The 24,108-nt window shown below is 37.0% G+C and overlaps 1 protein-coding gene across 1 annotated transcript in view; it reads left to right on the forward strand.

The window, feature by feature from the left end:
• COL4A4 (collagen type IV alpha 4 chain) overlaps positions 1-24,108 on the forward strand; it is a 70,117-nt gene that overhangs the window by 22,558 nt on the left and 23,451 nt on the right. Inside the window, exons 9-32 of the mRNA XM_082767274.1 lie at positions 15-50; positions 843-905; positions 1,372-1,407; positions 1,590-1,631; positions 2,306-2,386; positions 3,519-3,572; positions 4,809-4,868; positions 5,984-6,028; positions 7,058-7,111; positions 9,220-9,289; positions 11,496-11,600; positions 12,199-12,363; positions 12,946-13,038; positions 13,379-13,542; positions 15,637-15,709; positions 16,983-17,089; positions 17,530-17,713; positions 18,495-18,563; positions 19,601-19,705; positions 20,201-20,419; positions 21,125-21,286; positions 21,923-22,093; positions 23,072-23,215; positions 23,899-24,006. Coding sequence (XP_082623400.1) covers positions 15-50; positions 843-905; positions 1,372-1,407; positions 1,590-1,631; positions 2,306-2,386; positions 3,519-3,572; positions 4,809-4,868; positions 5,984-6,028; positions 7,058-7,111; positions 9,220-9,289; positions 11,496-11,600; positions 12,199-12,363; positions 12,946-13,038; positions 13,379-13,542; positions 15,637-15,709; positions 16,983-17,089; positions 17,530-17,713; positions 18,495-18,563; positions 19,601-19,705; positions 20,201-20,419; positions 21,125-21,286; positions 21,923-22,093; positions 23,072-23,215; positions 23,899-24,006 — 2,410 coding nt within the window. The remainder of the gene's footprint in view (positions 1-14; positions 51-842; positions 906-1,371; positions 1,408-1,589; positions 1,632-2,305; positions 2,387-3,518; positions 3,573-4,808; positions 4,869-5,983; positions 6,029-7,057; positions 7,112-9,219; positions 9,290-11,495; positions 11,601-12,198; positions 12,364-12,945; positions 13,039-13,378; positions 13,543-15,636; positions 15,710-16,982; positions 17,090-17,529; positions 17,714-18,494; positions 18,564-19,600; positions 19,706-20,200; positions 20,420-21,124; positions 21,287-21,922; positions 22,094-23,071; positions 23,216-23,898; positions 24,007-24,108) is intronic.

Genomic DNA, 24,108 nt, shown 5'->3' on the forward strand with positions numbered 1-24,108 from the left:
GATTGTCATTACAGGGAGAGAGGGGTGATCCTGGACCCCCTGGCATTCCTGTAAGTACAGTTGGTGGATTCTATACATGCTTTTTGCCTTGAAGATCTTTCAAATTTTCCTTCTTAATAAAATAAAGCAATACCAGGGTTTCTCCTTGCCTGCCTTAAATAGCAAAATTCCAGAATAAAGTCTAACAAACATCGATCCCCTGTTGTCAGCCTCCACAACCAGTTCATGGTGGCTGCATTGTACCCACCTGCATTGTGGTTTGTGTGCAGGCAATCACTGTGCATCAAGCAGTTGTCACTCTTTATGTATTCAGTTTGCAAAATGTTTTTTCCTTGAAATTCAAGACTTCACAGGAGAGATGTAGAAATGTGACACCTTCTTCAGTGGTATCTGGTGGGTCTGCCAAGAAATATGTAGCACATGACCACATTTTTTTGCCATTAAAACATGTAAGAAGAAGAGTTTAACTTCATTGTTGAGCTCTTACAGACTTTCACTCGTTTGACTTTGGTTCCTCTTCTTATGCTTGTCAACAAAGTATGCACTGATGAGTTGTTTCAAATCCCCATACTATATGTAGCACAGTTACTAGCACAGTATTCTTTTAACTATTAATAATATATCATTGTATTGACATGTGCCTGTACAGTATTATCCAGAAACTGGTGCTGAGCTGCCCTAGTGACAGTGAGGTTTCAGGTATGGTATACCTTCAAGCAAGGAATACCTGGGTGGAGCACCACTAGTCCAAGTGATGCAGGCATTTTGGAGAAACTAGTTTTGTGAAGAAAATGGTAAACTCTTGGTATTTTCACCAACAGGCCTTTTGCCATCTTTTTCAGGGTCCTAGAGGGTCAAGAGGTACAACAGGCCCACGTGGATACCCAGGCCAACCAGGCTTGCCTGTAAGATCACCGTGGTTTTACAGCCTTGCATTTTCAGATTTGTGTAAATTCTTGTTTACATGTTTTAGAACTTGCCTTAGAGAGAATCAAAGCCTAGAGGTAATTTTTGAGGCAGCTGATAAAAAGAGAGATGTTTGCTGTACCTTACTGGTTTTGAAGTATAGCATATGTTGTTTCATTCCATGCCTGTGTTAACCTGAAGCATCCTGGCAGTCTGTGGTCATGGGGGAATGCTGCTAGTGTTCCCTCCTTATTTCCCATATTTCCCTTGTGAAACAGAAAAGTGGGGAGCCAGAGTTGAGCCCTCCTGAAAGCAGTGACTATGATAAGTAAATTGCACTTTGGGATAGGAACATCCCAAGAGGAAATTCTGCCTCTAGGTGATACTGGCAAGTAGAGGTAATTTTCAAAGCAAAGTTCTTTCTCTAAATCAGACATATTAACTTGTCTTCACTCTCTTTTAAAGGGTATTCCAGGTTACCCTGGTTTGCCAGGTGAACAGGTAGGCAATGACTTTTCCTGAAGTTCTTAGTGAACCAATAGATTAATTAATAGAGATATTTGAAATGTCCTTCATGGCTATTTGTTACCAAATTTTTCAGAAGAGTTACTTGATTAAATTATCATGTCAACGTTTTCTAATTACTTTCAAACTATGCACTTCTTTTTTTCTTTGTCATCTAGGGAAATCCAGGTATTGGAGTAGATGGACAAAAGGGGGAGCCGGTAAGAAAAAAGTACTATTAAATATGTTATTACTATTGTAGAATTAGAAGTATACCCTAAGAACCACAGTAATACCTTTGCAGTAATAGTGTCTGTACTAGGTCAGTTCCTGAATGTAATCTCTTGCTGTGTTCAGTAGCAGATGCCAGGGAAAGAGTGTAAGAAAAGAACAAGCACAATGTTTCCTCTCCCAGTCTCTCCCTGGTAGCATACCAAGGATTTACAGAATCAAAGTGGAATATTTGATTTTTCTTTTGTGAATGTTTCCAGTCACGTTTTAGAATTGGTGTAAATTTCTAACATGCACAAGGTGTTGGTTTGGAGCATGACAGACTGTATGTGCACACAACCATCCTGTAACCATCTCCACAGCAGACTTGGAGCAGGAGCCATGAGTACAGGGTTCTCATTTATTTCCTTACTTGTAACATTATCTTTAATGAGTGATGAGAATAGAATGGTTATTAAGATTGTGAGCCATACTTATCAGCGAAGACTGTGGAGAGGCTTACAGATCTCAGTACAAACCCTTCTTTACCTATAGGCATTAGTACAAGTATGTGCTCCATAAGTACAAAAATATGTAGTGCTGTAGTACAACAGAAAAACATGCTGAGTCTCACTGAAAGCTGCATGGAACAGAACATCTTTCTGTATACCTTTCACTTCCACAGGGCGATGTTGGACTTCCTGGACCACCTGGGTCACCATTGTTAGTTGGACCTCCTGGAGCTCAGCTGTTTAAAGGAGAAAAGGTGTTAATTGTCTTCACATTTAACCGTAATCAACTTGGCAAGTACAATCCTGTGATGTAATTTTTGTAAGGATGGCATAAACAGCCTGTCTTGATGAAAAAAGGAGCTACTGCCCTTGCTTTGGTTTTCATTACTTCGCATCATTAGTAAATCATATTTCAGGCAAATCTTTGCATTTCAAGCAAAGATTATTACTTCAGTATTGAATCTCTTTTGTGGCTCTTCAGTAAGGCTTTTATTTTTCAGATCTTTGGCATATTCTCTTTGAGATTTATCTAGTGTAATGTTTTGAGCTGTCAACCTTAATCCTTCTAGGGTGCCCTGTTGATATGAAAATAAGGATGATTTTGTTTATTTTTAATGCAAAATCCTTTTATTGTATTTCTTCAGTGATACACCTACTGTAGCTACAACTGTATACCTTAAAGCATTAGAATGCATGTTAAAAAAGGAATTGCAAATCTTGCGTTTTGGAGACCCCTGTGTTGTCGTCTCTGTGTTTCTCAAGTCTGATTTGCAGGAATACAGAAATGAAAATGTGAATTTCAACATTGCCAGCCCCACAGCCTCAACTCAGGGAACTGATAGATTTCATGTACTGGATCTTAGGTTTTCATTATGGAAAGGGCTGCTATGTAGAGCTGTATGAGAAAGAAGGAAAGAAGCACAAGAATCTGTATAAACTCCACGTTACTGCTGAGTGTGACTTAGGACATTGTGCAATACGACGTGATTGTGACCATGTAATGCACCACGTATCCCGTTCAGACTGGAGCTGTGTGCAAAGGCATAGATTTATATATGTGAAAACTTGCATCAAACTAGTAGAGCCACAGACAAAAAAGAACTACTCATACATGTCTGTAGGAACAAAGTCCCAATTAGCATGTCTCTGCAATTGAAAAGATACATCTATCTCAGTCCATAGTCATTGTGCTGGTTTGACAATGTGTTAACAAATAAAAATCAGTAACTAATTATTTTTCTTGTTTCCTTCTGCCTGGTACACCTAGGAGAACAGGCCCAGTAGCATTTTAATAGTTGTAATTCAGAACAGGACTTTAAAATGTTAAATGACACATAAGTATGTCCTCTGTAGTAACATATACAAAAACTTTTCCTGCATACACAGGGCCAAAAAGGACTACCCGGAATAACAGGATACCGAGGACCGCGTGGACCCAAAGTAAGTAATGCAATTTTTTTTTTTTTCAATGATGCTGGTGAAGTCCTGTTATTTTTAAGTTAATATTTTAAAGCACGAGGTCATAGAAGACATAACAGCACTTAATCACCACCTATATCAGTGTGAAAGCAAAAATATTTCAAAACCCTTTCAAAATCATTTCAAAAACCTCTCCCAGTCTGTTTTATACCTACCTATCAGATGTTGCCTGGCTGTGAAAGGTCAGTGTTGTTTCCAGTTGGACTGTTGACACAAGTGACTGGGACTGTGAAGAAAACAGAAGAACGTATTATTTTTTCTCAAGGAGAGAAATTGAGAAGATATGTTTGTGTTCTTTATGGGGCATATGTCTCTTTCCCTAAGTTTGTAAGGGAAAGACTTTACCTTCAGATTCTGGGTGTCCTCGAGCGTAGACAAAGCAGAGACACCTGTCTGAAGAAAGAGTTGCTGTTTGTAGTCTCCTCTAGCTTTGCTTTTCTTTCTGTCAGTATAATTTGCTTAAACGCTGATATGCCACTAAGGAGTTCCTGAATGCTGAGCAGAAACAGTCACAGAAAGGATAGATTTGGAGGGGAGAAATCCACAGACAGGAAACTACCAGATCTCAGAAAAAAATAGAAGATAACAGAAGATAACAAAAGAATGAAGCTAGTTTATGTTACACACTTATTTAACTTCATAGGCAGAACAGAAGAAGCAAGAAGTCTGAACATCACATTTCTGAGTTCAAAGTCTAGCACTTTTTCAGGAAGTCATTTTCCATCATAACCAGACTACTGTTACTTAGCACTGGAAAAGGAGACAAACCCCATCCTTTTATATAAGATTTACTTTGAAAAATGTGGGATTTATATGGTTGTTCTACTATTGTACAACCTACAGAGCTGTACTTGTTGGTAATTGTACACTTGTTAGTTACAAGCAGGAATTGAGGAATTGTGTGATGGTGCCCAAAAGGTGCCCACAGCCCCCAAAATTTCAAACTGCTGAAAGCACTTTAAGGTTGGAGAAGAGATCATGCAGGGTTCTTGAATAACGGAAGCTATGAAGACACTACTGTGGTAGTACTGTATGAACTAAGTCCCAATGGTTGACCCTAGCAAGCGAAACAAGATCCATTAATCTAATATATACATAAACAAATAAACATGCACTTAAAATAAATTTTATGCCTAAGCATAAAATTTTATGCTTAACCAAGCGGTTTGTTTAAACTGAGTGTTTTGAATGCTCCAGGGTATACCTGGGAGAGGAGAAAAGGGTGAAAAAGGCATTGCTGGATTCCCCGGATTGCGGGTAAGGAAGTTCCAGAATAAATTATTTTGCAAATTCACTATAATTCGATTCATAAAATATTTGTTGGTTTAAGTATGTATTTCCAAACAAGATTTTTCTTTTTTCTTTTCTTTTCTTTTCTTTTCTTTTCTTTTCTTTTCTTTTCTTTTCTTTTCTTTTCTTTTCTTTTCTTTTCTTTTCTTTTCTTTTCTTTTCCTTTCTTTTCCTTTCCTTTCCTTTCCTTTCCTTTCCTTTCCTTTCCTTTCCTTTCCTTTCCTTTCCTTTCCTTTCCTTTCCTTTCCTTTCCTTTCCTTTCCTTTCCTTTCCTTTCCTTTCCTTTCCTTTCCTTTCCTTTCCTTTCCTTTCCTTTCCTTTCCTTTCCTTTCCTTTCCTTTCCTTTCTTTTCCTTTCCTTTCTTTTCCTTTCTTTTCCTTTCTTTTCCTTTCCTTTCCTTTCCTTTCCTTTCTTTTCTTTTCTTTTCTTTTCTTTTCTTTTCTTTTCTTTTCTTTTCTTTTCTTTTCTTTTCTTTTCTTTTCTTTTCTTTTCTTTTCTTTTCTTTTCTTTTCTTTTCTTTTCTTTTCTTTTCTTTTCTTTTCTTTTCTTTTCTTTTCTTTTCTTAATAATTTGTCATACTTTCTGTATAGAATATTTAGGAGTCCTGGGAGTCACCCTATTCCACACTTAAACATAAGTTCATAGAGACTTTCCTTCCTTGGAAAGAAAGCAAATCTCTGCGGTTTTTCTTTAAATATTCAGTGCTGCATAAAGCTTCTCTAGAATAGCACAATACTAACACACTGCTTTAAATGTATTCCATACCTGCCAATGGCAGTTTTTTTACAGCAGCTTGTTCTTGATTTGCCTAACAGTACTCACATGGAGCAACATACCTATTACTATACTTACTGCGATGCGATAAAAATAAATGAAGACCTGTCTGGTTTACTCTGAGCTATAGTTCAAATTCATGACCATCTCTCATAAACTATTTGCAAAAACTTTGCAAGTGCTAGCTACTGGGAAATATTAACCAAGGTAATAATTGTCTGAGGAATTGTCTGCTTAGCAATTCTGCACAAGTGTAATTTTGATTAAGTTTTTACCATTTTATCTTGGATTCTATTTACTTTTATCAGGGTAGTCCTGGTTCTTACGGACCTGCAGGCTTTCCTGGAATAAAGGTAAGAAGACAAAGCACAAGCAGCTCTCTGAACAGTAGCATCAGTGAGGTTTGATTTTCTATTGGTTTGTGCAGATATAGAATTTCCTCATACTTGATAGCTTGACAGCCTTATGTCCTTGTGTTACTTGTTGCCACAAAAGTTGTATGAACTGTGTCTTTGAATTTCTGCCACTCTTTGAAATTTGTATGGAATTGGCTAATGGGATATGAAGTTGTAAGCAGAAGGGAAAGCAGTGGGACATGCAGATATCACAATAGAAAAGGCACACAGCATGGTACACTTGCCATGGTCACATTCTTTTTGTGATTTTGTGTTATACACATTTTTTTAATACTTCTGGCTCAAAAAAATCCAGTAGTAGTTATGAACTTAGAACATGGATTAAAGAATAACAGATGTACATACATAGATCTATGTCTCACCCTTTTTCCTCTTCCCTGTTCATTTCTAAATCTAATGAAGGTAATGATCATGCTATTCACAAAGCACATTAATGTACAGGTATTTGTGTGTAGAGTTATGTTCCAGATGACTTCTATCTGCAGAATTACATTTTACTCTGTTTTTTCTTTTTTTAAACCACTGACTACCTAAGGGGATGGATAAGTATATCATAAAAGATCATAAAAGGCCAGGAGGAACTGATAAGCAGCTGTTTCCCATGCAATAATATTTTAAGAGGATCATTCACCAGGCAGCAAGCCAGTTTCAGTTGTGTTAAACAGTCTGTTAAAGTCTTCTGGTATGTATTCCAAGTAGTTCTGTGCCCCAGCTACATTGAATCCACTGACAACTATCTAAATAACCTGGAGAAATACTTGTTTTTATTACTAATTTTTATGGAAAGGATTCTATGTAACATGTCATCTCTCATACAAACCCAGTGAATTTCTCTGAAAAAAACAACTGTGGATGCAATTATAAGGTGACAGTCTCATTGTATGACTGTCTCATTGTCTTTTGTACAGTTAATTATATTAATGTTGCAACAGATTTACCAAATGGTACATATGTGATCCTTTACAGGGAGAAACAGGAACTGCTGGTTTTCCTGGGCAACCTGGCTATCCAGGCATAAAGGTAAAAAAAAAAAAACAAAAACACAAAACACAAGCATGCGCACACACACAGACACACACTCCCTTATATCAATGCTAATGATTCTTCCCAAATGTACCTGTTTATCAGATCCTTGCCTTTTCTACAGTCATAATTGCTTTTAAGATTTACTGTTTTCATTAGAGTCATGCTTACTCAGTACAGTGGTAGTAACCAGCAGTGTAAGTAAGCATTCGTGCTTGGTGTGTGGGAGGGTGGAAATTCCACTTTGTATACCATAAGGATTAGTAAATTCCATTTGCCAATAGTTACCCTTACCTGTACCAGTATGGAAAATCTAATCCATGAGTTGTACTCTGCAAGTTATTCATTGTTGAGTTGCGTTCCCAAGAGTCGTATGGATACTTCCTTTACCATAGGTAGCCTGCTACTGTAGGTGATTTGGCCCATGAACTAGTATAATAATTGTCATCAAAGGAGGTGGAAAAATTTGAGTCAGATGGGCTTGTTTGCATGACTTACCAAAGTCTCTTTGCATGCATTCATCCTGCCCTCATAAATAGCTTTTTCAAGGTGGTTACCAGAGTAGAAACTGCACTCCTTCACACTGGCTTTGTTTAAACATTTATTGCTTTTGCTCACATAGATGATGCTGGAATTTTATAATGGATGCTGCTTTCTATTAGGGGCTAGAAGTATCAGTGTCATGTCTGGGGAGCTAAGGAGTAAAAGAGAAGAACATTCTTCTGAAAAGCATGCTTAATCCAATTCCAGAAGATCCAGATGCCAGTCTAGTGATATTTCACATTAAAAATTCTTTGAATTCTTTTCTGAAGGCTGCAAAAGGGAGATGATCAGTCATACTCTGTTTTTCAAAAACCACCAAGACCAGATACTGTCGACCTTGGCTTGAAAATTCTTCAGTTCTTTCTTATCTTACGCTAGTGTTAAACATACAAATCATAAAAGACTTGGGCCATATGCATCTATTCCACAAATCTTTTTTAGTTTTATCATCATTACATTAATTTTTAAAATCTCAAAATATTTAAGTTCATCAGAGGAGGAAAAATATTAGGTTTATTTTTTTATTTCCTGCTACACAGAAGACTCTCCTATAATCATTAGGGAAGACACGTTTACATTATTAATTAAAATAGAGAGTACACAATTATCTTACTTCATTCAGCAAGATACAGTCAAAGGGAAAAGGCCATTCAAAAGCTAAAGATTAAGGGGCCAGCAATCAGTGGCAGCTCCGGTACTGTTTAAATGTCATAGAAATATCAAATTTAAAAAGGGAAATCCCATAAAGAGGCATGTACTCCTTGTTTTTACTAGTGTAAAGATAGGCATCCAGTTTTGCAGTCTCAGTTCTCCTTGTCTGTGTCCTAAAAGGCCCTGAACTCCAACCTGAGGAATGCTACATAACTATGCAGTTCCCAGATTCACATTCTTGTTTCCTCTGTTCCCATTTGCTGAAGAGAGCAGGGTTGATTCCTAATCTACACCAAAGCAAAAAGTCTAATACAATTTGCCACATAAAAGACTTCCCTAAAGTTCACTTCACTTGCAATTCTAAATATCAGAATCCAAGCTAATTTAGAAATCCTCCAAGCAAAAGTGATTTTCCTTGCTATTAGTAGGCACTTTTATGTTTCCCTAACGCAGATGATTTCAATTTATTATAAGAATTTTGAGTATCTCTTATCATTGATATCTGTCAAACTGAAATTTGTTTTCTTAATCCTCATCTGTTATCGCAGAAGTAACTTCCAAATTCTTGTATGGAATTCTAAGGCAAATAATTGCAACTTGGTTGCTAATTTGAGATATCTCATTGGTACTGGTACTGATTTGGTACTGATTTTACTGTAATCGACTCAGCTTTAAAATACGTGAAAGAAATCAGATGCAACAGTTGCAAGTTCTGAAAACCCAAACAGGTATTTACATATAGTTACATTATTAAGTCACAGTTATTCTGAAAGATCATTATTTTAAGTCTTGCCCAGGTGATATGAATAGGTCACATCCCTGTATACCCCATCATTTTGGAATTTTTAGTTGCATGCTAAGGCATTGCATATTTGTATCTATCAGTGAAATCTACTGTTGGATTCTTACAGGGGGATCCTGGAGAAAAAGGGCCCCCAGGTCCTCCTGGAGCTGTTGGAACTCCATTGCTTCCCATGAAAGGTTAAAGCTAATTTTAACTACTCTTTCTGCTGTGTGAAGTGTGTACGACCTATTTTGCTAAGGTGTTTTTAGAAAGTGATCATTAGGAACAAGATACTAAAACATTATACTTCTGGTGGCCACATTCTGAGTTTGTGTCTCACTGATCTTACTGGAACTACATTAAACATACAAGTTTCAGATTAAATGTTCACTTGAAAGATCTTTATGCACACAGTCACAGCTAGGTCTGCCAGACTATCCCTTGTTATTGGACCTAGGCATATTTAGGAAACAGCTCTGAAAAATAAGCCTGTGCTGGGTAATGGATGGTAAATAAAACAATCAGACTTCATATTGTAATTTAGAAATCCTGATTTCAGAATTGCCACAACACACAGATTTTAGATAGCAATTAAACGTCTCATTGCACAGCAGGGATGAAATCCTGGTTCTTAAGTTTGTGGTAAGCTAATTCAGACAGGATTTCATCGCTGAGGTCCACTGCTTTTAATAGCCATGTTAACTCAAGTTCCAGGCTATTATCATTCTATGTCAGTGTTTCACTGAGTACTGCAAACATAAAAAATGAAAGATTTCAGAATTTCATAAGCCATTATTTCCCCCTCTATTCCCTGAACATGCTGTTTTGTTTTGTTTTCCCCTGAAGAAATCTAATCTGGGCAGATGGAGATAAATCACTTTTTATCTAAAATTTCTTGAGCTAAATAGTACATTTGTGGTAGTGTGAGATGATCTGCTCAAACTTACCTCTAGATTTTCTGAACAGACAAAGCATGTGTTCAGTGGTTGTACATCCAGAACTACCAAAGTATTTGGAAAGTGCTGATCTTGCTGTGACGTTACCTAATCTGAACATGTACTGAGGTCCTAGAGGTCCTGGAAGCATTCAGTTTACATTCCTTATATAAAAGGGCACAGGTAAATCATGGTTGCCTGCAAAAAAAGATTGATCATCATATATTAATTCTACCTTAGTATCGCATTATCACTCATTAATTCAGTCTATAACTTTAATGCTGTAGAATAGACATTTCCGAGCATTGTTTGCCTGGCTGTGCCTGAGAGCTGCAACTGTGTCTGTTGGTACCATCAATAAACACCTCTTGGTGTTTATTTCATGTACATTTATAGAAGGGAACATATGTACCCTCTCTTCCTTCCTCCCTCAACTTTCTGTCATCTTTTCCCACAGAATACCTGTCGGTCTCACTGCCTTCCTACCAAAACCTCAGGCATTTGTTTTATATCCTATCTCCCTTATCCGTATCTTTATTATCTAATTGGTGATAATGTGTGGAAGTTCTTACTTCTTACACAGCAGGAGGCAGTGGGGAGCAGCCAAGCATGCTGCCTTTAAGGGATTTGTTTTGGCATCTCACAGTTAGGGAACTGTATTGTAGGAACATTTTAACAAAGAATTTCCCATAAATTGCATTTCTAGTGCAGGAAATGCTGATAGTAGCCTAATCAAAAATCAATTAAAATTGTTTCCCATTGGCTTCTGAGGGTTTCCAGCTCATGTGGCAAAAGATTTAAGCCCATGCTTAATTTTAATATCTCAAGTAACATTTAAAGTTAATCATGTGCATGCTGCATGAGTAGATACTGAAATACTCTTACATTCTTAAGAGAAAATGTCCTTTTGCAGAGCTGTTTGACAACAGAATTAGTTCCAATATTTCACTTTTCCAGTTTAATGAAACCCTTTATATCTGATTTAAATTTTCTTTATCACTCAATAATAACAAAAATATATTTACTATAGAAATTTTGAAGATAGACTTTTAAAAATTTGGATAACTTCAAGTAGGATGATCCTGAAATGACCTTCTGTGAACACTGTCAGATATGCATCCAATGTGCATTTATTTTAATTCCTACATGTGTTTATTTTGGGCAAACACTACTCTCAGTATTCTGAAATATATACCATGAAGATACTACTACTGAGTGACAAAGTTTTAAAACTGTGTCTGTGAAATGGGCAGGAATCCATAGAAAAGCAACCAAATCCTCCTACCTTAAAATTTGTCACACATTTAAAACTGTTTCATAAAGCCAAAAAAAAAAAAAAAAAAAAAAAAAGGTCACTGTATTTTACTTTTATGTAGTTTCTGAATTATAATTTCAGTTGCAGTCTAATTTAGATATAAACTGTCAATTGCATACATTGTTCAATTCACATTTTTAAAATTCTGTGTAGGTCCACAAGGAGATCCTGGATTTCCAGGTCCTGCTGGTGATGTGGGGTCAGTTGGGCCATCTGGTCCTGCAGGTGCACTGGGGAGACCAGGAGATGATGGAGCAAGTAAGAGATTTGGGGGATAAAACATGAACTATATACCAGTAGGAGATAAGACAGCCAAAATAAAATGATTTTTTCTTGTTTCATGTAAGTCACCAACAGTAAGGATTAGGGCTCTGCAAACAGTTCACTAAAAATACTAACTCAGCACTTGCTAGTAGCCAAAAAGGAACTAAAATATTCCAAATAAACCTTAGGAATTACTAGAAAAGGAACAAAAAACAAAGCAGAATGCTGCTATGCACTGTAAATCTATGGTATACCTGTATCTGGAGTGTTGTGCTCAAAATTTTGTTCCCCATCACAAAAAGATACTAAGAGGAGTGATGTGGCTGACTTTGCTCTGTATAAGAAACAACTACATTAATTGGGATGTCTGGAAAGGAGATAATGGGGAGGAGAAGGGGCACTTGTATGTACAAAGCAGGAAGCACTTTTTTCCTGGGAATCCTGAAATATCTGAAGACTTAGATTTAAGTCCTTACTATACAGAAGCTCTTCTGCATGGCAGTTCTGAATGGTCTGTAGTTTTGTTCTTGACACCTGGTATTAATCCTTACTGTGAAGTTGTTTGGGCCCTATATCATTACTTTCTTTACAGGTCTGCCTGGCCTGCCAGGACTAAGTGGGGCACCAGGACCTCAAGGTTTTCATGGTGATCCTGGTTTGCCAGGAACAGGTGAACCACTTCCAGGAAGACCTGGATATCCTGGACCACCAGGACTACCGGGACAGCCAGGAAGGCAAGGGTTACCTGGACTACCTAGTATGTGCAACAGCAATTTATTCCATGAAAATATCATTCTACATATTAAGGTTAGGGTTAAGGTTAGGTTAGCAAACCCATTGCTTTTGTTGGTTCTACAAACAAAGTGAGAATTGCCTTTTGACAGATATATCAAATTTTATATGTGATATAGAAAACATGTGTTTCCCATTCACTGTCAATCACCAAGATACCAAGATTTTCATTTTTTTCTGGCAAGTTTAAACCCACAAAATAACATATGTGAAAAAAGTCCTTAAATACATATCACCTGAAGTTAAAAACATAGTACACTGGGGAGGAAACCCAAATCAGCATCCTTTATAAAAGAAACGAGCTGTAAAATTCTGCAGCAGAAAAATGAAGAAATAGTAGCAATGAAAAAACACTTGTGTCAACATCAACTCTAGCCAGACTGACTCTTGTAGTATGATCTGTAAGCAACAACGTGTAAAGCATTTCTTAAGATCTCTAGATTTTTTCACACGAGAATAACAAGGTAAGAGAGAGGAGAACGCATGACCTAAGCTTTGGAAAAAGTCAACCTGATTTATAGTAGCTGTACAATTTGTTTTTTCAAAGGTGTAATTTGTACTGACAGAGGGATCCCTGGGGAACCTGGAGCAAAAGGTCAGATAGGCCTTCCAGGAAGAAAAGGTGAAAAAGGAGAAAAAGGTAGGTATGTATGCCTGGCTAGCAATAATTTGAATATGTGACCTTTGTCAGATCAGCACCTCAGGCCTATATTTGCAAGCAGAAGTTTATGGTAGCTTGTAGGATCAGGACCATCAAAATGTATAGTTAAATGTCTGTTCACATTGCAGCAGCTTCTAAATCAGCAGTCATATCATACAACACTTACTCAGCACTGTGAAAAAGTACTGATACGTTTCACTCCTTTGAAGGCCATAATGAGATAAAATAGTTTGTGCACTACACATACTGAAAAGAAAAAGGGAAGTATTTTTTATGTATTGTGCAACTGTTTCAATGTAATTTTAATACATTTACATAGGAAACCAAGGCCTCTGCTCATGTAGTGCTGGTCCTCCTGGTCCCCGTGGTATACAAGGACCTCCGGGTACTCAAGGAAAGAAAGGACAAATGGGTTACCCTGGAAGACATGGAGAAAAGGGTGATCCAGGCTTATCTGGTGCAATGGGATCACCAGGGCTCCCTGTGAGTAGTTCGTATGAGCTTCAGTAAGTAAGTAACATCAACTGGTCATGCACAGAGAAAGCGTTTAAGATGAGTGGTGGAGGAACTGACTTGGAAAATCATGTAAAAGTTTTATCTACTTTTGCTTATTACAGTCTTGTGGGAGGATGCACTTACTAGCTTTTGTCAGATTGTGGCAGTGGGAAGAGTTTTATGCTGGGGGACAGAATCCTGTGCTGTGTAGATGGGGTCGTCAGGAGGTTTAGGAAAGACTGTGTTTGTTAATCCTGTTTTGTTTTTGACTTGTTTTTACTTTTATTTTCAAATACCTATTTTTTTCTTGAAAACAATGCACAAATTCCTCCACAGGAGATGATTTTTCAGTGAGTTCAAATGAAAGTGTTTCCAACAAAATGTTATCGAGACAAAGAATTGCATGGTGTCTTCCAATCGAGATGTATTTTAAGTCAACAACTATGTCTCTCTGTTATGCGTGTGTACAAACCTTAGATTTTATTCTGGCATTTCAAGTCATTTTCTTTATTCTTTTTTTTTCTCTCTTTTTCTTTTTCCTTTTTTTTTTTTTTTTATCAATTTAGTTGAAATGCTTAATTTATTTGATGAGGTGGTCTGAACAAAATACAGTCTTCACTCCCAAAGAGCCTAAAAGGCAGTGCTACAGTTTTAGTTTTGTTTATCCTTTTACTGTTCTGTATTACTTTATAATCTCCCATTTTTAGTCACTACTCAGTCAAAGTTTGTTCTTCATATGGATCAGCTGCTATAGGCAATGCCTTTGTAACACATGTATTAGCAATGAAGCTGGAAGTGGAATCAAGATTTTGCCCTTCATTTAATAATCCTTAGAAGGAAAACTTACCATGAATACAAAGACTTTTAATTTGCTTGAATAGCTTCCTAGCAATATAATAATTTCATTTCAAGTTCCTCAAGAAAAGAAACTGAAGTAACTTTTAGGTGGTAAAGATTTTGTGTACTAAATCATTTGACATCAGCATATAATGTTCATTTTTCCATTCTAGTGTTAACAAATCTGACATGCAGTTTTTCATGAAAAAACATACGTTTTTAAAAATGTCCATCTAAGATGCTGCATAGCAAAGTGATGCCAAGTAGAGATTTTTTTTTTAATAGTTCCTTGTGTGCATGAGATCACTTTCTTCGAAAATATATTTGGATATGCTTAGCTTTATAGCAACTGCTTTTTTTGGGGGGGGGTTGGTGGGAGGGCAAGGGGGAGGGAGTTGTTTGGGTTTTTTAGATGGCAGAACTGTTTTTCATACGTTTAGAGGAATGGCTAAATAATAACCCATTTTTACAACCTTAGTGGCCTTTTACTTGTGTGAACTAAACAAGGTAAAATGTATTTACCCACATATCCTGTTGCACAATCGGACTCTCACAGCAAGGTGATATGCAATCCAGACTGTTTGGAGAGCTGAGGGCACAAATCAGCATAAGAGTGAAGAAAAGCATTTTTTCCGTTCTCTAAACCTGGCAAGTAATAGACTATTCTGACAACACCAAGTACTAAACTAGATGCAGATGATATTTTATACTGGCAGTGTTGTGGGCTTTCACTTAGCAAAAAAGCAGCACTTAACCAACTGCCATGTTCAGTAGCAGGAGGGCAGCCTCATCCAGCAGTCACAACACTCCAGAGAGATTTCCTTCTTCTGTAGCCTTGGTGAATCATGGGTCAAAATCTGCAGTGGGAAGTTTATGAATTGTTAATTGTTTGCATCTTAATATTATTGCATTTTCAGTCACAGCTGAATGAGGCCATGGACCCAATTCTTCCAGCATTACTTGGTTTCACACAGTTGCATCTGTTGCATTTGGTGGCAGTCAGACTGAAAATGTCAGGTGCCATTCCCACAACTCTTTATAGATATCAAAAGAGATAAAACAGTGAGTTTTTTGCTTTGTTGGCTTGTTACCTTAATTAGTCTGGTTTGGGAAACAATGCAAGAGCAAGAGACAACTAATTTTCCCCTCAATTAATTCCCGTACTGCTTCTTTTCTGGAGATTAAATGACTTTTTTTTTTTTTTTTTTTTTTTTTTTTGGTGGTGCTGGTGTTGTCAATGGTAAGGGGACACCTGGTTCGGCTGGACAACATGGTGAAAAAGGAGAAAAGGGTGACCTAGGAAGAGTTAGAATAAAAGGTAAATACATTTTTTATCCTTTATCCTTTTTGTTTCCTACACAGTGCCTTATATAGTGTGAGACAGACACATTCATCTGCTCTTTAAGTCATTAATTTAGCAAGTTACTGAAACCTAGAGGTCACGTATAACCAAGACTGCTTGCTTGATACGATCTCTCATTTTCTTTTTGCTCAACACAAGGTCAACACAATTTTTTGTGGTTTTTACTTAATAGTTGAGCCATAAACTAGTTGTAACAGATTGATATTAATGCTAACAAATGACTTTGTATCATTCGACGGATAATCAGGGTTTTACAGAGGTCTGTGTAGCAAAGACTAAGCAGAATACAATCACTGTGAAAGTATGAAGAAATATTATCATATAAAAAGGCACCTCCTGAAGTGTCATATGTCAGTATCCCAGCTGTTATTTCCACTTAAACAACCAAAATTCTTGGGAAAAACTCACAATCTCAGTGGCCATTTGAATTCCTACTCCTCTTTCTGAAAAATTGCTTTTGAGCAGGCATTGAAAAGAAACAATAGGCCACCAGTTGCACAACTGAAATTCTTGTAACTAAATAGATCAAAAACTCTCCACAGTTATGGTTATAATTTGCAAAACCAAAAGAGAAAGAGCACAACAAATTACAGTAATCTGATGGGAAAGCTAAGTTACAAATGCTACATTAATTATTGAAACAAAAAAAAAGTCTGTCTTATTGTTTGTGAAAAGTTAGTTTAGCTTTGGATGCCTGTGTTTATTTACAGGCATTGGAGAAGGGCAAAACATTTGCTGTTTATTTATAAAGAATTTCTTGACACAGCAAAATGAATTTTTGGGTTAGAATAGTACTATTGTCCTTTATGCAAAAATTACATTTCAATAAATATCAGTCCAAGAGAAATCTGGAGGGAAAAGAAAGAAAAAAATAAAACAATTAAAACCTTTTGGGAATATTTGTGCATACTGATTTCACTGAAATTAAGGATCAAACTCTGACTGATTTCAATAGCACAATGTTTTTACTCTGTATATAACACGAACAGAAGCCACATTCTTCCAATGCCTGTAAACACATCTTTTACAGAGACCAAGTTGTTCCATGAGGTGTCCAACTACGTACTGCCTTCCTAAGCCTAAATTACCTCATTTAGGAAACCAGAATTCAAGAACTGAAAATTGCCATACAGATCCAGATATGATGAATGATTACCCTGTGTTTATTTAAGCAGAAAATAAATAAGAAAACATGCTGTAAATATTATACCTTTTCAATTGTTTTAAGGAATAAAAGGTGAAAGAGGTCCTACTGGCGTTCCAGGATTTCCAGGCCAAAGAGGTAATGATGGCAGAGATGGGGATTTAGGATTGCCTGGGGAGAAAGGAGCTGAGGTACGTTTGACTTTCTCAAGATTTTTATTTTTTTTTATATCAGTTAATATAGCGTCTTAAGAAAGGCTAGCTCTTAATGAAAACTGTCATCATATTCCAAATTTGTAGCAGATTAATCAGTTTCAACATTTTCTGTTAGCCTAGATCAAAAATCATAGTATCCATTGAAAAAAAAAGATTTTCTTGGAAATACTACTATTTATTTTGTTATTTCTAGACATAACTTCTGCATATACTGTGTCAATATTATGGGATCAGGAAGAAACAAAATCTGCCCTCTGTTCCTATTGCCTTTGAATATTTAAAACTAATAACGTCACCCATATAGTTACATGAAGACCAGAGTTTCTCCAGTTAATTTTCTAATGTGGCTTTTGATAATCAAAGAGAGGAAAGGAATCAGGTCATGCTATTTCTTATTAACAGTTTATTACTTTTAGGGTGATTCTGGAATACCAGTGCCAGGTGATAAAGGAATCCCTGGAGTCCCAGGACTCCCTGGAGTAAAAGGACCAATAGGATTGCCAGGTTTGGGGATTCCTGGCCCTCCTGGAGTCAGAGGTAGCCCTGGAGACTTTGGTGATACTGGTAGCGTTGGGCCGCCTGGTCTAAAGGGTCAGAAAGGTAATTTTGAATATTTACTTTAAAAGCCAAGCAATGAAAAAGCATGTTTGATAGCATCCATTACAGCTTCATATGTATTCTATACAGTGTTATTCATTTGTAGTAAAAATCAATTTTGGCAAGCTCAGTGGTCCCATGAAGCATGGCTACTGAAAGGTACAAAACTGTCAGCATTTAGCAGCGCACACTGGTGACTATATGAATCTCAAGGGGCCTTGAACCTACATTGTGTTACTTGCACACTACCAGAGGAATTAATTGCTGGAGTGAAGACTACTCCTGTGTATAAGGATTTGCAGGGCAATGCTTTTTTGCTGAAGGAGCAGGAAAAGGCAACTAATACTTAAGGCATGGTCTTTTTGTTTGTTTGTTTACAAAAATTCCCTACCAAAGAAAGATATTTTCACTGATAGTCAATACGTATAAATCAGAAACGTACATAGAACTGAGATGAAAATACCATTTCTTTTTTTTTTTTAACAGACTCTATTGTAAAGACAAATTTCTGCCAACACAGACACAAAAAATCTTTGTCTTTATAGAATGCAACTGTATTACATCAACTTGAGTCATTACCAAAATTCTGTACAAAATAAGTGGCAAGAGAAACACATTTTAAGATTCTCATCAAACCTTAAATAATGTGGAAATAACTATAGACGTAAACAGACCTTTCTCTTTACGTATCTGGCTGGTTATTTCCACAGAAATATTATAGTAAATGTTCAGACTATTTATTCTAAAATCAGATAGACCTATTTCTTTGTCCCTCTTGCTTCAGGTGAGACTGTCTGTATTGTATCACCATCCCCTGGAAACCCAGGTCCCCCAGGTTTTAAAGGTGTTCAAGGTATGTTTACAAATGAGGGAATTTTTGTTTTTAATCAAAACAGAGTTTTAATTGCTAATTAAAAAAAGAAGCTATACTAAAAAGGTACACTAAGCATTCTGTTTTTTCAACAGATAGATGTCTCAAAATGTAAAACAGCAAATGCACAGGAATTTAATAATCTTTTACAACCAAGAGCTAGACAGCTGCAATTTGCGTGATCAAAATGTGTGCAGATTGCCTCCATAGAAATGGCTACATGATGGTATGATAAGGAGGAAAAAAGGGCGTGCCTGGCAAAAGATATGGCAAGTCTGTAATTTCTAAGATAATATTGTACATGGCAAATTGCAAGTGAGCCCTAAAATCTCAATACTTACTACTTCCCTTGTTCAACTTAACTTAAATTCAAAGAACCCATTCAGAAACTGTCCAGATATTGCTTTGATCACCTCTGAAACATGTGAAATACCACAGAAAATCATGATCAGAACAAATGGATTTTCAAGTTGTCCCTTCAATGTGGTATTACACAGCTCCTCGATATCAGTATTGTGAGTGGTAGCTAAATTCCATACAGACATGAGAGAACAGAGGTTAGCGTATTGAGTTCAACTGCATGATTCCAGAAGCAGATAGCACAGAAGAATGTGATTTGACAACTGTAATTTTATCAAATTACTAGGTTACTAATTTTGCAAATTTGTAAATTTACAAATTACTAGGTTACTAATATTTGACAAATTACCAGTAATTTGTCAATAACTAGGTTGCTATCCTCTAACATTAAAATATTACAGATGTTTTTTTCCTAATTTACTCTGGTGATTTGCAGTCTGCTGTTTATGGATTAGGGTACAACTCCATTTAGAAAAAACAGCAGCCATAGATTTGGTTGTGACTTGGGTGTTGGATCTTGTCTAAAATGATAGAAGTGTATGAGTTTACTTGTCTTCAGAGTACATGAATCTGCAGGGAATAAAGATGAAATGTTGTTTCCTTAGGTCACAAATTTTAGAGCTCTGTTGGGTTTTGACTTCTTTCCTTTCTGTTTCCAGGACCAAAGGGTTTAAAAGGACTGCCTGGTCGTCCTGGACCAAATGGCTTTGATGGGCAAAAAGGCCAGCAAGGCAGACCAGGAGCTGGAATCCCTGGGCCAGAAGGTGAATTTGCTTTTCTCAGTCCAGGGGACATGCTGGTCAAGCTGTAATGCATATATACAGGGTAAAGTAGCTACTGTGGTGGAATAGAATTATATTTCAACCAAACCTAATAGAAGAGCAATCTTTACCAGCGTCTGTCGTTTCTTCTAGCAGGTACTGCAGTGACCTGAAGTTCATTGTATAGGGAGGAAATAAATTTGGTGTTATAAATTTTCACAGAAAACTGAGAGTAACTAGTATAATTTTAATAAAGGAATTGAACAAAAATGACAACACACAAGATAGATGCTGCCCTAGAAAAAATCACAGTCACTTCCCACAGGAATAATTATCTTCTTCTTTCTTCATGTATTATTAGCTGTAAATGAAAAGTCTGAAATTTTCTGTATAATATTTTTCTTTGCAAACTGATAATGTAATTCTAGTTAAATTTGCATTTTAATATTCCACAGTTTTTGAAAAAAAAAAAAACAACTTTTGATATCATACCAACAGGCTTCCGAGGCAAAGCTGGTGATCCTGGTGAGGAAGGTGAAAGAGGATCCACCATTAATGGTAAAAATGGTGCTCCAGGTCCACCTGGCCCAGATGGTCAGAAAGGTGTTCCAGGTGATACTACATATGGTCCTCCAGGAATCCCAGGCAATAGGGGACTGCCAGGACCACCTGGTGCACAAGGAGCAAGGGGTGATCCAGGCATTCCTGGGCTTCAAGGTACAAAAAATTTTATGAAGCATTTCTGCATAGTCAAAGGAGAAAGTCTGAGTGAGGTTACTGGTGATAACATTTAAACCTACTCTTGTCTGCATCCTGTCTGCATAATGGTGACTATGTAGGGTATTGGATATTTTTACATTCACATTGTCACAGTTAAGGTTGATCAGCCACTGAGGAGATCTGAACTGCAGGAGGAGGAAGATGCCTTTCCCCAGTCTGTGCAGTAACAGTGTAGCTTCCTATTGTTACTGCTGTTACTTTCTGCTTACAGGCCATCTGTGCTTAGGGTCTCTTACTTTGGTCTACAGACACAAAGATGGTCCCTGCCTCAAATTGCTTACTCAAATCTAGAAAGACAGGCTAAAGGTGGGAGAACATGCAGGGAAAGAGAGGTGAAATTCTTTGCCCAGAATTATGCAATATAATCCTGAACAATATTATATTGTACAATATAAGCCCTCCTCACCTATAGGTTAGAGCTGAATAATTGTTCTTTAAAGAAGGAAGCTCTCCACAACAGCCAATTCTAAATTGCAAAAAAGATCAGTTTTCACAAAGTATGTAAAAGTTGTAGGATAAGTGAGATATTCCAATTACTGAACATATAATTTCAAAATTGGAGTTAGGAATTCTGAATGATAGTGAGAAGTTTAAGGGGAAGATTTTACAATGTTTTTTTTTTGTTTGTTTGTTTGTTTCCAGGGCAGCCTGGTACTCCAGGATTTCCAGGTGCTAAAGGTTTTAGAGGCCCAGAAGGCAATATAGGAGCACCAGGCTGTCCAGGCTTCCCTGGTCCACTGTGTGACATGGGATTACCAGGGCCACCAGGACTCAGAGGTGTCATAGGCCTGCCAGGCCCTCAAGGTACATAGCATCCCTCACAGGTCTAAGCTTTGCATGTCTTTTCTAGCAGATTTAACCATGTGGTTTTTGTGGCTAGTATGACAAATACTTCCATGGGGGTTGCTCATTAGTAGAGGTGTATTTTGTACATTTCCTATAACTTAGGGAATGTATAATATGTTCAACTCAGATTTCTTCCAACTCTCCATCCCTTCCCATAAATACTGATCCTTAACGGACCAAATCATAATGTGTTTACTGTAAAGTAATAAAGAGAAGAGTTAATTAGCTTGTACTCTGTTGTCCTGTGTAACTTAATTGAATTCCTGGCATTGCTGTGATAATTTTATCTTCCTTATTCTTAAGCTGAAATGTTACTTCAGAAGAGTTAGTAGACATGTATATTAAAAGTACTTAGCAATGAAAAGTTGGGATTTTTCACAGGGAACTTCTACTGATACATCTCCGACTAAAGAAATATAAGAAAACAAAATATTCCAAAGGAAAATCTAGACAGAGGCAGGACTGAACATGGTGGCAAAGTTTCCAAGTAATTTTGCTATGTTTGATGATATTTATCACTTTCTACTTTTTAGATACAATTGCTGAATCCTTTTCCAACGTTTATATACATAGAATAAAAACTGTTCTTTTCAGGCTTACCAGGCTTTAAGGGTCAGAAGGGAGATAGGGGCCTAGCTGGGCCACCTGGAATCAAAGGTCTCAAGGGCTCTCCTGGCTCACGGGGCCCCCCAGGTCCTCCAGGCTCCCGAGGACTTCCAGGACTTCCAGGTAATAACGGACCACCTGGCTTCCCAGGACAAACAGGTATGTTAAACATCCCGCAAAACATCTCGTCTGTAGCATCTCTTGTACAGGGAGCTATTTTTAGTTTTTAAAGCTAGGAAATACTTTGCACTCTCCTCCCTTTCCAGCTTCTAGAATAAGATCCTGCAGCAAGGCAGAATCAGGAACAATAGAATCCTTTGTTCTTTCTCTTATAATAAAAGCAAAGGGATGGAAAGAGGTTGATACACCTTGATGCATGCTGGTGCACTGGTTGTTTTACAACACTGACACTTTTCAGTGTATTATTTACTAACTATTTGTAATAGTTTGTTGTTATAAGAGCAAGATACTTTTTATTACCTGCAGGCTATTTCCTTTACTGATGCAGTCTGTAATTGTATTCTGTATCTAGAATGTATGCTGATGAGTAAGTGAAGAAATGGATTCACATTATGTCTAGTACTTCTGAAAATGTGAGAAATTGTGCCACAAAACTTAAAAAAGCACTTAGATATGAAAATAACATTGGAAGTGGGCATTTACATTCATTTTAGATCATATGTCCTTTACCATTCACAGGAAAATGGCTGGTCCAAAAGTTGAGGTGCACTAAGGCTGGAGTAACCCAGTTAGCTGGGTGTAGATTACAGGGTTTGCTTAGATTTAAACTAAGGCTAAATGTTACTGAAAATTAAAAGAAAAGGAAAAAACATAAAACTTCCAACCTGCAGCATCAATTATCTTGAGAGTTAGCTGCTTTAGTAATAAGAATAGCGTTAATTTATGGGGGAGAGGGGGTGCTACAGGAGGAGGAGATGTTTGCTTCAAGGCAATCTAGATTTCAAGACAAGTTTGACCTTGGCATGAAGCCATGCTTCAAGTATTGGCTCTCTAGCTATGATGATTTCCTTACGAGTCCTTGTAAGCCTCCTACCTTTTGCTTTATACTCTTCTTTAGAATTTGACAGCAACAGCATAGCAGACTGAGTGTGTCAATAAAGCATTTAATATTACCAGGAAGCAAAGGGATCCAAGGACCCCAAGGATTCCTAGGACTCCCAGGAACACAAGGCCCAATGGGAATCTCTGGTGTTAAAGGTGAAGAAGGAAAAATGGGTCTATCTGGGCCTAGTGGAGAATGTGGGGATATTGGAATGAAAGGTTTGTAAAAATCTGCTTCACTCTGTACTTTTATTTATTTCTATGATTAGTTTTGTTAAGACTATGTTTGGTATAGATTTACATTTTCTGCTTGGTATAAGCATATATTCACTTGTTTTCAGAGATACTAAATCCAGCTCTTGTCCTTTATGAATGCATAACGAAAACGAAAGAAAAATTAATGGCATAGAGATCAGTGGATACATTTACCACTGTAAATCAAAACACACATAAGAATCACTCATTCAAACAAACCCTGAATTTTGTCCTGTACATATGAGAAACCAGATTTTTAAAGTTTTCTGTCATATTGTCTGTGTTCAATCTATCTAAAACATACAAGAAGTCATATTTATGAACATTAGTATGGAAAAGAGAATAACCATTTCCAAGGTGTATTCAGTCACGGACAATACAGTGTAGACTGGAAAGTAAAATTGCTAACTTCCTTATTCCAGACAAACAGGAAGTAATTCTGATTTAATATCAGCTGAGTTACTCCTGAATTAACTAAAAAGCAAGCAAAAGAAAATGAATTTTGCTAGCAGTGAGTCTTCTCAAACAACTGGTATCTGTATTAGTATTTCAAGGCTTCCTCTGGTAGAGAAGTCCTCAGTAAAAATTAATTTTCAGGATGTGTCATTTATAAGGATTTACTTACATTCCATATGTTTGGTTCAAAGGTGAAAGAGGACGTCCAGGAGACAGTGGCTCCATTAACATTCGGCTTGAGAAAGGACAAAAGGGAGAGCCAGGCTTTCCTGGTGAGAATGGATTTAGAGGTGAAAGAGGTACGTTCATAAAATAAAGCTGTGCACACACACATTCATCTGATTTCATAATAAATGGTGTGTTTGGATTGATAGCTGCAGTAATATCCAGCTACCTTATTG

This window comes from Aythya marila (genome assembly GCF_965140915.1).
Source record: "Aythya marila genome assembly, chromosome: 9".
NCBI lineage: Eukaryota > Metazoa > Chordata > Aves > Anseriformes > Anatidae > Aythya > Aythya marila.